Source organism: Hesperophylax consimilis, chromosome 23 (genome assembly GCF_061612785.1).
Source record: "Hesperophylax consimilis isolate HC1 chromosome 23, BYU_Hcon_1.0, whole genome shotgun sequence".
Taxonomy (NCBI): domain Eukaryota; kingdom Metazoa; phylum Arthropoda; class Insecta; order Trichoptera; family Limnephilidae; genus Hesperophylax; species Hesperophylax consimilis.
The window spans coordinates 8,826,129-8,839,501 of NC_142858.1; the positions used below are offsets into that span (position 1 = coordinate 8,826,129).

The following is a 13,373-nucleotide window of genomic DNA, read 5'->3' on the forward strand; positions in this document are numbered from 1 at the left end:
TGGAAAGCGTAGTAATGTTAGAGGCAGAAAGATCCAAGTCCAATGTACATCTTTATGCTTCTACGATGTAATGGTTCTTGCATCCTTATATATTTTTGAAAATACCATAAATATTCAAGATAGGGCTTGCATCTTTCTGCCACTAATGAACATGATAATTTACTTCAGGTCTTCATCAAAAACTCATTTCTTCAAATTTTGGACTTGCATCCGTATGCTTCTCGGGTACAGAAATATATTATTAAAGGAACTTACCAAATAGAGAAACTCTTCCTTCTTCAGTGTTAGTATGTGTTGAGGGGTCTGGAACATCAGGAATAGAATTCAAAAGAGAAAATTTCTAATTTTCACTTGTGAAATCACAAAATCACAAAAATTGCTGACTACCAGTTTTCACACCACACGGAGACTGTAGAAACACAACTATCAAAAGTCTTAACCAAGCGCGAGTGCGGAGGTGAGACACAAGACGTAAGGGCATGCAAGTGGACAAAGTGAAGTGACCGCCCCGCCTCGTTCTCGCCCTGCTCTGCCTGCGGTAAACGCACAGTCGGAAAATGTTACTCGTATGTCCTTGAAGGGTACCGTCTAAAGATAATAAATAAAAATAATAGATCATTCTTCAGAAAGTTTTTCGGGACCTCTACTCACTGCAATTTATATCACATTGCTAAAAGAATTCAGAAAATAATATTATTGTATTTTCCAAGAATGTGATCTACGTTTTTACGATTTTGTATTTTTCTCACGAGGTGGATGAAAAAATGGTACTGATTGAATAATCATGAATGGTGATAATTATAATACATTTTGTCCTGATAATAATGTTTTTACCATAAAGATGTTTTTTTAACCTTTTCACCATTTTACCTATGTCTTTAGGGATATGGAAAAAGTATATAAATATTTAGAAAAGCATCAACATTACCTTGAAGATGCCTGCCACAGACAGGGTTAAGCTGGAAGTGTTGGTCACCACCAGGTATTCGCTGAGTTCCATTGTGAATGCGAGGATTGCTCCAAAAGATATTTTAATAAAATATGGAACAATTGCTTCCTTTTGAACCACCATCAATGTCTGAATGAGCTGCAAACCTGGTCAAATAATAATTATTTAAAAAATCTAAATGTTATAAGCTCCAACTGTAAATATTCAAACAAGTCGCAGAATTAAAATAAAAATAAATTCAAAAACATTTACGTAATGGTACAGTGACTTTTCAACCATTTTTTAATTACATTTATTCTTTAGTTAATCAAAAATATTTTTATCAATATTTACATAAGTCTTACGCGTAATCTACTTTATGGCTTTTAACATTAATAATAATACAGTTCTCCATTTGGACATATATATGGGGTACGATTTATCACCCAAGATTATCTTTCAAACACAAACTTGGAGTAAATAAAATACCAAAATAATAAATTATTTATGTCGGTTGGAGTATTTATATGACTCTAAAAGTTGAATGTTGAAAAGGAATGAATTGAATTGGAACCAATCTAACCTAACCAAGTCTCAATAAATAATATTTTTAGAGATTCAAATTTTTGAAAATTTTGTGATTAGTCTTTAGCTAAATGAAAAAAAAGAATGGTTTGAAAAACAATCAAAAAAACATTTATCGAAAATCGCAAAAAAAGTCACTGGAAAGAACAAAACAAAAAGGTAGTCGCGCAAAAGGTAAATAATGCAGAAAAAAGGACAGCAAAATTTTGCGCAAAAAATAAAATTCATCTCCTTGGAATGAATCTCATATCTGTAAAACGTTGAGCAAATCATCAGAAAATCTTAACAATGGCCGGAAACTAGAATTACTAGCGGGAAACTGGTGAATCTATATCACATTAGAAGTCGATTTTGTGATATTAGTTACTAAAGTAAATTGAGTCCAAAATTGTAATTTTTTAGGTCAAATTTGAAAAAATCGGTCACTAGAGAGTTCATATCAGCTGCTTAATGTATTTCAATATTATATAATCGTCTCCAAAAGTATTTTTTAACTCATTAGTTGTCAAAAAAAGTAAAAACCAAAATATTTAAATGTTCCAATTGAAAAAATAGGTTTTTTGGGTTCTCTATGTGATGTATATACACCATCCCGATTGCACTGCTAGTTTCATGTGATGTATATACACCATCCCGATTGCACTGCTAGTTTCATGTGATGTATATACACCATCCCGATTGCACTGCTAGTTTCATAAAGTAAGTACATAATATGTCAGAATTAAATTTAAATTGAGAACCTTCCTCAAAATATGTGCTGCATAAATTATTCTATTGTTATAGTGGTGTGCGAATTAATGACATTTTTCATTTTTATATTAATATAATTATAATTAATTTTCACAATTTTAAATTAAAACTAATAAGTTATATGACAGCCTATATCCTGTTTGTTAAATCTTTGTTTTATTTTTACATTGATAAACGAATGAATATGTTACCATCATCATGAAACCAGAGTTAAAAAATTGCCAAAATCAGCTCCTACTTGTTTTTGCATTTTATTTGATGTTTGAGAGGGATACGGTTAGATTTTGTAAGGGATGTTAGAACCTTCTAAATGGATTTTACTGTATTATGTAATTTTTTCCTGCGTTGAAACCCTGAAAATGTTAAAGATTTTTCAACCGGTGGATCACAATGGTATACAAAGACAAGGAATTTTTAGTGTTGATGATTAAAACAGAAAAATAAATGACACATCACAAAACAGTCAAATAACAAAGCATCCTCCACAAGATTTGGATAAATTGATATAATAAGAGCTGTTTTCCAAAAGGAATGGTCATGGTCCACCTGTACTGTACTCTGACCATTGTGACATTGAGAATGCGGTAAAATCATGAACAACAATAATGGATTGTGCAGTCGCTGATTCACTGCGGGCAATCTCATGATGGAGGCACTATTATGATACTTTCTATGAATCACAGGGCAAAACGTTTAGGTGCAAAGAATAAAATATTATAAATTCGCTAATAAAGAGCAAGTTGTAAATTGTATGTTCATAAAACAAATATGTAATAGTTTGCAGTTAAGAGTGGGTTATAGGGCAGAATGGTGATTTGCTGGAAAACGGCTCTCTAAAACGGCTTAATACTACCTTTCGTATGTCATTCTCAGACTTCATATTCTTTGTTACCAATTAATGGACTATTATTTTTCAGTCTGCCTATTTTTTTTGTAGTTGTTGTAGGCATTCGACCATAAAAAATAAAAACATTGATACACCATACAACCCACTTTTAAAACTTGGATCTATGATTATCGCGTTAATAACGGCTTTGCACAATATTTTTAATTTAAAATATGTATATAATACACACATCTGTAGAAGTACGGCCTCTTATTATCGTTATGCTATCTGTGGATATTAACAATTAAATAAATACTTCATCTTGCACCAAATTTTCAACACATTTCACAGTTTTTTACTTATTCCGGGATGGAAGCCCCCGGTGATGGCGGTGAAACTATAGGCTCCCTGTTTTACGGCGTATATATTTCGAAAATGCCATCATAATGTTTCATTAATGGGTCTAAAAGTAGAATACCGACTCACTTAAAGAATTGCAATAATCGAAGGAAGCTACAAAAACAGTACTCACAAATTCTCTTTTTTCATGTAAATTTGACGTATTGTATTTTTTCAAGTGTCATATTTTTTAAAAGGCGTAAAATACAACATTTAATATGCGTTTCTTTTCCTAACGGTTAGCACTAACGTCATGTTGTTTACTGGCGGCATCTTTATGCAAGTGTGTGTGAGAGAATTCATTGTCTTTACGCGCTCTGACTAAGTGGGAGAGTGAACGTTTTTTCATAGGGCACGTTTGGTAATTAAACCAAAAATTACCATCTCACGTCAGATCATTTGTTGGTTTGGTAAAATCGGACGTTTTAAGTGAAAACAAGTCAATTTTTCACTGTTCCTACCTTACATGGTAAGGGGTATTAACACATTGAACGACATTGTGGAAATGAAGAAACATTACCATTTTAAATTTGAAAAAAAAATACTCAGATGGCATCGGCGACCATCAAAACGTATTCCTTTTTTTTTTACCAAAATTTTCCATGAAAATCAAGAAAATTAACTACGGTCACCGGTGACCGTCTTGGCACTATGGGAGAAAAATGACGATTTTCATTATGAGGAGTAAACAAGTTTATTACCGTTTTTTATTTTTATCTTTAGATTAAACAGATAAAAAAATCTTTTTAAGGAAATTAACAATACCATCGCTTTTCTGCGTATAAACACGTAACCATTCACACGTTGTCAAATCAAAGATATTCTATCTATGTGTTGTGTTGTAAAGTTCCAAACAATAATATTATTTTTCTCTTTGTAGATCAATATTATGATTTATCCATGGCAGCCGGAAAAAATACTCCAAACAAGGTATGCTTCAAGTAACGAATAAATGAAAAAAGATTATTGTTTAGTTGTACTAAATAACACAGAATAATTTAACAAATATATAAATAAAAAAATAAAATTTCTTTTATTTCTCGAGGTCAATTTATTAATGATGTTATTAATATGTATAGATACTCTATCAAATATAAAATTAAGAAATTCACCAAATAAATCTACCTTCGATTTTCTCGAAAACGAAAGCTCAAATAAAAAAAGTCATAACCCAAAATTGACAATAAATGAAAGGTTATTCACAAGTTATCCCTTTATAGGACAATTTTTTTTTAAACGATACGCCCTTAATGGTTTTATTTATGTATTCTATATTCATTTTGATGAACAGAAAAAAACTTTTTTTTGCTTAGCTTTTTTGAAATTTTCGATTTTCCAGCGGGTTTTTTTCTGACCGTGTCCATTTAAAAAAAATGATATAAAATTATTGTTTTCATTACAAAACGACAGGTTGGTAAGGAAAAATGTACTTTTATTTATTTGCGTTACAGGGGAATAACTGCTTTGATAATGTTATAGAGAAACTGACCAGGACGCGATTTTCGTAAATTTACTCAACATGTGCGAACTTCGGGCGGTTGGTTCGATTCAAGACCTCTGTGCGTTACCTCAGAATGATTACAACCCAAGGGCTTATAACTTGTAAACATAAAGAAATATAAACCTTAATGTTGCAGGTCTCAAAACTATCCGTTTTTAGCTTATGACCTATAAAGGGTTTTACCGTTTATACCACGAGTTTCCGAACACCGTGTAAAACAAACTATATGTATCGGAAATTTTCCTCAGCACTAATGACAACAGCAAGTGAATGATGAAACATTTATAAAAAATGTCAAATTAAATGCTTTACCAAAATAGTAGGTTCTGCAAATAAGTCATACCTTTTTACTAAGTTGTTTGTTTTACTTAATATTTCACATTCATATTATACGTTCATTGCTTTGCGACAAACGCACATGTGACGTTATATTTTAACAAGTTCATTAATGTACAACTACCGCCCTCTAGTGACAAAAAAATGAAGACATTTTGACAGTTTGCGAAATTTCGCTATCATATAACAAGCGCTTAATAATTTAGTGAAAATATGAATTTCCCACTTATTTTTATGATAATCATGATAGTATCTTTATGTGACTTACTTTAATTGGTAAATTTAGAAAATCATAAAAATAAATGTCAGATAATAATATAAAGACTACGATGAAATGAAGTGTTTTTATGGTTATCTTGTCTCCATTTCTGAAAGTTGGAACCGATCAAAAAATAATAAAATTAACAGGTAGGTATCAGAACATTTGATATGAGATTTATTTCCATATTTTTTTTAAAGTTTTTCATTCGTATATTCAAAAATATTATTATTCAATTTAAAAAAAACCTATTTATTTATAAGCAAGTTCTTCTGTGTAATTATTATTATGCATGATAGCTACTTTGCTTTCTGAACGCATTATCAAATTGTCAAACTGAAAGGAAACAGCTGTCACGCCTATTAATAATTACACAGCAGGACTTGTTCATAAATAAACTATTTTTTTGTAAATTCAATAGTAATATTATTGAATGTATAAAAGAAAAACTTAAAATTAAAATGGAGTTCTACAAATTAAACAATAAATAAGATACTACATAATACAGCAAGGTTAAAAAGTATTAAAAAGAGTCCCTCCCATACCTGGTATTTTTGAGTAAAGACTTTCTGTCTTAAAATTGTCGAAAGCACAAAACATTGAACAATATATTATTTGCAAATCTGAGCAGGAATGTAAAAAGTTATGAAACTTTGTGAATTATTTTATATGAAATGACAAAAAGTGAGGTTACAGTAAGGTGTGTAATATCGATAAACTTTAGGGTGTATAAAATAAATACAAAGTGTATCGATATTTTTCAACAAGTTGGATGTTAGTTCTTTTGCGTACGATGTATCCAATGAGATAAGTCGATCCAACCTCATATGCACTCTCTGCAAAAAGGGTCTACGTGGATTGTGAAGCGACATATTAACTAAAAAAATATAATAATATGTCGCTTCACAATCCACGTAGTGAAGCGACATATTATTATATTTTTATTAGAAGCATAAGATATCATTCTTTACTTCTTTAATTGCAAAAAAAAATCATTAAAATTTGTTCATATTTAACCAAGTTATTGCATTTTTATTTAATACCATACTTTTTTATCTAAAACTTTAACAATATACATATATACTAGCAAAATAAGCATAGAACTAAAACGGTTAAGATGCTTCGTTAAGAAGAAATCAGAATTGGCTTTGGATGATGATAATAAATGCTCTGTGTTCATAAAATTTAACATTTCTTTTCCGAAGGGGTAATACACTTCTGCCAAATGACAGTTTTATACGTTTAAATTTAAACCATCACATTGCTATTTTTTAAGATATTAAATAATACTTATCAAATTCCAAATTCCGAAATTACTCTCCCATCACCACCATTGGATTTGCTATATCCCCGTATGTATGCACACTACTTTTCTAGATAACAATTATTTAAATCCACGAGTGCGATCCAAAAAATGCATTTTATTGAAAAGGGTTATGGTAATATATTTGGGTCACGCTTGCTTTCGTAATATGTTATTTACCGTTGAAAGAAGGGTTAATGCAGGTAACTCCATTAATGGAGGACTGAACGCAGTTGGCGCTAACAAAAAATTGACCAAAGAAGCGAAGATAGCAGTCCACAATAGAGTGCTGGTACCTACCCTGATGTACGGAAGTGAGGCATGGAACTGGCAGAGAAAGGATGAAAGTATGAATGCTGTAGAAATAAGATCCCCGAGGCATGTGTGTGGTAAAACCATGTATGATTGTGTGAGAAATGTGGAGATCCGCAAAGAGTGCAAGGCTGATGTAAGCGTAGTGAGTAAGATCAAGAAAGGGACGCTTAGATGGTTTGGTTATGTAGAGCGAATGAGCAAAGAAAAGAGTGTAAGGAGAATATACGATGCAAATGTGAATGGTAGCAGAAGTCGGGGACGCCCGAGGAAGACATGGCACGACCAACTGAATCAGATACTCGAGTCGGGTCATGTCAAGAGTCAGAATAGTATGTATGAATGTGAATAAGGCAAGGAGTGTGTGCCAAGACCGGGTTGTTTGGCGCTCCATTCTCTCTGCCTACCCCTGCGGGGAAATGGCATGGTGGTTGGTTAGTTATTTATCGTTTTCATTATTTAATGATTGACTGCTGGCTGAAGATGGCCGATGTCTGGTTAAAAAGGTAGTAACTAATATCTTTGTGTAACGGGAAAGGGCAAAATGAATATTAAGCGGACTTTCTTTAGATCATATGTTAATTTTTTAACTTCAGGTACATAAAGGTTAATAGAAAAAATAATAATTTATAGCTTGGGTTCGAATCTACTATGTGTTATATGTTATTTGTAGCTTGTTGCTCGAATCTACGATATGCTTTTTTATTTATAGCTTGTACTCGAATCTACTATGTGCTTTATGTTATTTATAGCTTGTACTCGAATCTACTATGTGCTTTATGTTATTTATAGCTTGTTGCTCGAATCTACGATGTGCTTTATGTTATTTATAGCTTGTTGCTCGAATCTACGATATGCTTTTTTATTTATAGCTTGTACTCGAATCTACGATGTGCTTTATGTAATTTATAGCTTGTTGCTCGAATATACTGTGTATTATGTTATTTGATACATATTTTAATGTTTTAATTAATTACATATATTTATATATAATTAATTTTAATAAATTATTGAATAGTAAGAAACGCAAATAAAACAACAGACCTTTACCAAATTTTTAAGGTAAAGTATGGTAAACAATAAAGATTTAAGGTAACATATATTTTTTTTATTCAGTTCATAATCACTGTCTTTGATTCAAAAACAGACCTCAAAAAAGTTTGCAAAATGATTAGTCAGTATTATGTAAGAATAATGAGAAATCGTTATTCACTTGACAAAAAAAAAAAGTAAACATAAATTTTTATCATGTCCACTGGCGCGAGTAAGTGTACCTATCTCAACAAAATTAGATATATTATTTATAATACATTTATTAACATTGTTACGAGGACGGCTTTGACCTTGTATTGGTCACATTTAATGAGATAAGAAATTTGAGTTTATGAGAACACCAAACCAGGGCAAGCATTACGTGATGTTGATAATACAAATGTTATTATTACCGCAGTCGTGTGCTCTCGTGTCGTAAAACACATTTTTAATACAAAAATACACGAATTTAATATAAAAAATGCAGGAAATGAAAGTATAAATCCTTTTGGAAGGGAAAGGTCCGTTTTAATGAATTTAGATAGAACAAAAGCTTGGCTGAGGTCTGGCACCTTTATTTTCATATCATGTTAAAAAATTAAATGCTTCGGCTCAGAGCTCAGAGTTAGGGGGACTACGGTGTATCTAATTCTTGGGGAAAGTTTTCAGGAAAAAGGGGAGAGGAAGTTACCAGTTCTAAACACATATTAAGCCATTTCAAGATTTTTTTAAATTCATAAGTCATATTGAATAGACGATTTGAAGTGTTTTAAGGAAAAAAATGTGGAGTAAAATGTGTTTAGATAATAGATAAGCAAGTGATTAATAATTGCTTAAAGAAAACTATGCAGGTGATCACACAAGATAGATATATAATGAAGAAGTAACTAGACTGGTAGCCTACTCGTAAAAAAAGAGTGAATGGTCAAAAATCTTATCAGTATGTAGTACATATGTATTGTCACAAAAAAACCTAATCATAATTAAAAAGTAATCTAGACCAGAAATATAATCATAAAAAAACATTATCAATATTAAAAAAAATAATCGCACATACAGAGCTGCTGCTAGCATTTAGCAAAAACAGTTTACAAAATTATACAGAAAATGCTATGAATATACAAATTTATTCCATATTTGTTTGAATAACAAATGTTAGTATCTCCCAAGGAAACAGTAGTTTGCAATTTAAGCCATAAAGTTCGGCTATTACATTTCTCTGAAGTCTGTAATGGTAAAGTAGTGATGAATAGATTCCGCAGCTAATTAAATAATTTCTCGCATGAATAAGATAAATTTTATGCTCCGTTCTGCAGTCTGACCATTTAAGAAACGCCTAATTTCTATTAAATTAATTTAGGATAGAAACCGGCAAGTCTTGCGTCATTGTAACAAATGTAAAACACAAAATATTTTTTTGCAAATGCATAGAAAAATGTATTTTAGTTTGCATGACAAAACGCTTTGATAAATAATGTGAATGCCTCTTAAAAGGCTTAACTATTACAAATGCGAATAATTACCTTCAAAGCCTACAAAAATGGGCAATACTGAGAGCATCATCCAAGGCTGGACGTAGTAAACTATGTCCAGTGGGTTGTTCAGCCCAAGTTTGGATTTCTGCATCAGGAGCTGGGCAAAGGTCCAGCGGAGGCCGCTGGACAGCGAAGCGAGGATCAGCAGAATGAAGCCGTGGGTGTTAAACTGGGTGGCCTTGTAGGTGAACATCACCAGCCCCGTGCTTATCATCACCACTATCATGACTAGCGACCACGACTGGAAGCATTATAAACATCAAAAAACTTAAATTACAAAGGTATGTATGACATCCAGCTATTAGTTCCATTTTAATTTCTAACCCTTTCTTACAACTATGGAAGTAAAACCTGATTAATCCCATGTCTTATTAATGTATTTTATTTATACCCTAGTATCATAAAAAAACCGAAAAAAGTAATCATTACATCCTGTGCCCTTACTTATTTTATTGTTTTCTATTTGTTCCACAGTTTATACAAGTACTTGTTCAATGTTCCAAAAATAATCCACATTTTGCTCAATATTATTGATTGTCGATCAATATAATAATATTATTATATTGATCGACAACAATATGAAAATTTTAAATTTTCTTTTGAATTTTTATGTTCATTACACATTTTCCAACTGCATCTTTTAACGCAATTTCTTTTGCTTTTTTTACATCATAAATATAAAGCAGAGAGTTTGTTCATGTTTCCAATTACTATTGAATGGGAAGCTCTAGCGCAAATTCAAAGGTGGATATATTAAATTAATATCAATATGTGTAAATATTTTGCATATCGTCTGTCAATGGCTAACTAAAATTATTACCAAATTGAGTTTTTAATGACCAAGTGAAATGATAATTTGAATGTTAAATATTCAACTTATCATTTTGCCTTTTTTAATGACAAATGACATTGTAAAGAACGTTCTTGGTTATTAAAAACTCAATTTTCTCAAAAATATTAGTTAGCTGCTTGTGGCTCTTAACCGACAATATGTCTATGACTCAACACAGTGTAATATTATTGATATATGTACATGTCCGCAACAACACTGACCCTATTAGAGTTTCTGTTTATTGTTTGTTGCTTTGTCTCACAAACAGCTTTCATTTTGGTGCTATTATTCAGAATAAACTTCCCACTCAAACACTGAACATTTTAACAATAGAGCAAAATTTTATTTTTTGAAGCTGTAAAAATTATGGAACCTTGAAAAAATTTGTGATTGTGCACAAAAACAGCGCTATTCAAATCATCCAAATACTATTATTACTATAATTAAAGTTAAGAAAACATTAAGATATACATTTCTAGAATATGTACTATTTAAATTGACACACTTTTTTTTTCAATCTGGGAGGCGGGTTTGGGTACTGCCACCCTGGGAACCATTTAACTAACACCTCTGCCGTAGGTCACCCCAAGTGGTTCGCTACGTTTGGTGACTTAGCAGGGGTGCTTGGGTTCATCAAGTGAGGTGTGTTCAGGATGCGACCACCCACCAGCTGTGTGGTGTGACAGATCGGGAGAGGCTGCTTTGGGGAGACCTCTCCAACTGGTCTTCATATGTATGTCACTCCTGGACACACTGATCCCTAGATTCCTGCACAACCCTCATACCCTTTACCTTCCCAGAACTTTCTGTCCTTCCTTTCCTTAAAAAAGACCAACCACACAGCATCCCAAAGGATGACATAGGCCCTGAGGGAAATTATTTTCCTGAAGACCTCATGTGTGGGGTTAATGGATAAATAAACAGGTAATTTTTTATTATCATTGTAATATAATAGTTACCTGGGGGCCTACTCTGTGTCTTTCGAAACTTTCCAGAGCTGGTTTAGCCATGTCACAAACCCGTATTAACCCTTCCCTTACGGTGTTAAAAAATTCCACATCCTCCGGTGCTGTACACTCGGCAAATATTTATATTTTGTAATTACATAATGCAATTCTTAAATGTATTGCGGAGGAATACCAACAAATTTTAACCCTGTGTTTAGTATATTTGCAGAGATATTTTATTAATTAGAGACAATGTTCACTCAGTTGACAGCACCGGCAAGGAAAGGTTAAACCACAAACTTACTGGTTTGGTAACCCGAAAGATACAGAGTAGGCCCCTTGTAAATATTTTGAATACATACTAAAAATTGTTTTGAACCCATGATTAATTAATCACCATTATGAATGGAGGCCACTGGCAAACATATCAATCCTTACTTCTAGACATCGCGGTATTGGCCCCAGCTCATGACACCAAGCCAGTTTCCCATACAATAGAAGTAGAGATAGTCATTTAAAGTTTCTGCTACTGGACATCGGAATTTTTCGATGGCATACACATACTATATTACAGAAGTTTTTACCCGTCTTTCTAATCCCATGAGAATAGCGAATCCCAGGATGAAGATGATAGTAGTGGACTTGGTCATGGTGTAGAGGGACACTGTTACCATCTCCAGTGCCCAGTTGGAGAAGCTGACATCCACGCCGCTGGCGAGTCCTGTGGGTGCCACGGAGCGCACCGACAGCATGAAGGGCAGCACAACGCGCGGCGTACCGGTATATAGGCAGATCACCGACCTCAGCAGGGCCGCCAGCCCGAACTTCACCATCAGGTGGTAGATCACCACCGACAGGGGGAAGTGGAAACCCTGCAATGTGCATTGTACAACATGCTGTAGCCAGGTAAGTTCACAATAGTTTAGGCTACAACAAATTCCTTCCTACTGCCTTATCCCTGCCCATCTCATAATGTTGCCCAATTAGGTTGTGATATAATTCTTTTGTATGTGTGCCGTACAGACAGGGTCTTTTATAAAAGTGTTGTTAATAAGTTACATTTTACAGAGTATCTGTTTTATACAACCAAATACATAAATATAGTTTTCCTTGCATTGTTTCACTCATAGTATTGTCATCCTATGAGTCTATGAGATAATGAGCCAACACCGTCTATTTTAATATTACAGTTAATCAAAGTTAAAAAACAGATTAAAATAACTTTTCCCTAAATTTTCTGCAAAAAAATACAGTGGTCTGAAACCCAAAAATTTTATTTAAAATATTCTTATTATACCAGAATGATGGACAGCCTTTTGTGACACGTTTAAACTTGATTTCTGATTAGTTGCAATTAAAATCTTGTGTTTATTTTTACTGAGAAAATTTAAGAAAAAAATCAGTACCTGAAGCTATATATTTTATTTCAGTGTTTGAAACCATATTACATACTTAAAACTGCATATTTATGTGTATGAAACCATATTACATCCTTAAAACTGCATATTTCAGTGTATGAAACCATATTAAATACTTAAATCTGCATATTTCAGTGTATGAAACCATATTACATACTTAAAACTGTATATTTCAATATGAATATGTATGAAACCATATAATAATATTAATATTTGGATGGTTTGTACAGCGCCGTTTTTGTGCAAAATCACCTCAAGGGCGCTGAAATCACCTCAAATATATTTTGTTTTGTAATTTTGACAGCTATCAACACAGAATACGCAAATCTTTACAATTGAAAATAAAGAGGTTTTTAACTACTAATTATTTGCAACATTTCCTTATTGTACTAAATTCCCAAGTTTTCACA

The 13,373-nt window shown here is 32.5% G+C and overlaps 1 protein-coding gene across 1 annotated transcript in view; it reads right to left on the reverse strand.

The window, feature by feature from the left end:
- Positions 1-13,373, reverse strand: part of LOC149412292 (solute carrier family 35 member H1) — a 28,539-nt gene that overhangs the window by 13,716 nt on the left and 1,450 nt on the right. The window contains exons 2-4 of the mRNA XM_089646077.1: positions 12,130-12,417; positions 9,755-10,007; positions 929-1,095 (exon numbers count right to left, since the gene is read on the reverse strand). Of these exons, the coding sequence (XP_089502203.1) occupies positions 929-1,095; positions 9,755-10,007; positions 12,130-12,417 (708 nt within the window). The remainder of the gene's footprint in view (positions 1-928; positions 1,096-9,754; positions 10,008-12,129; positions 12,418-13,373) is intronic.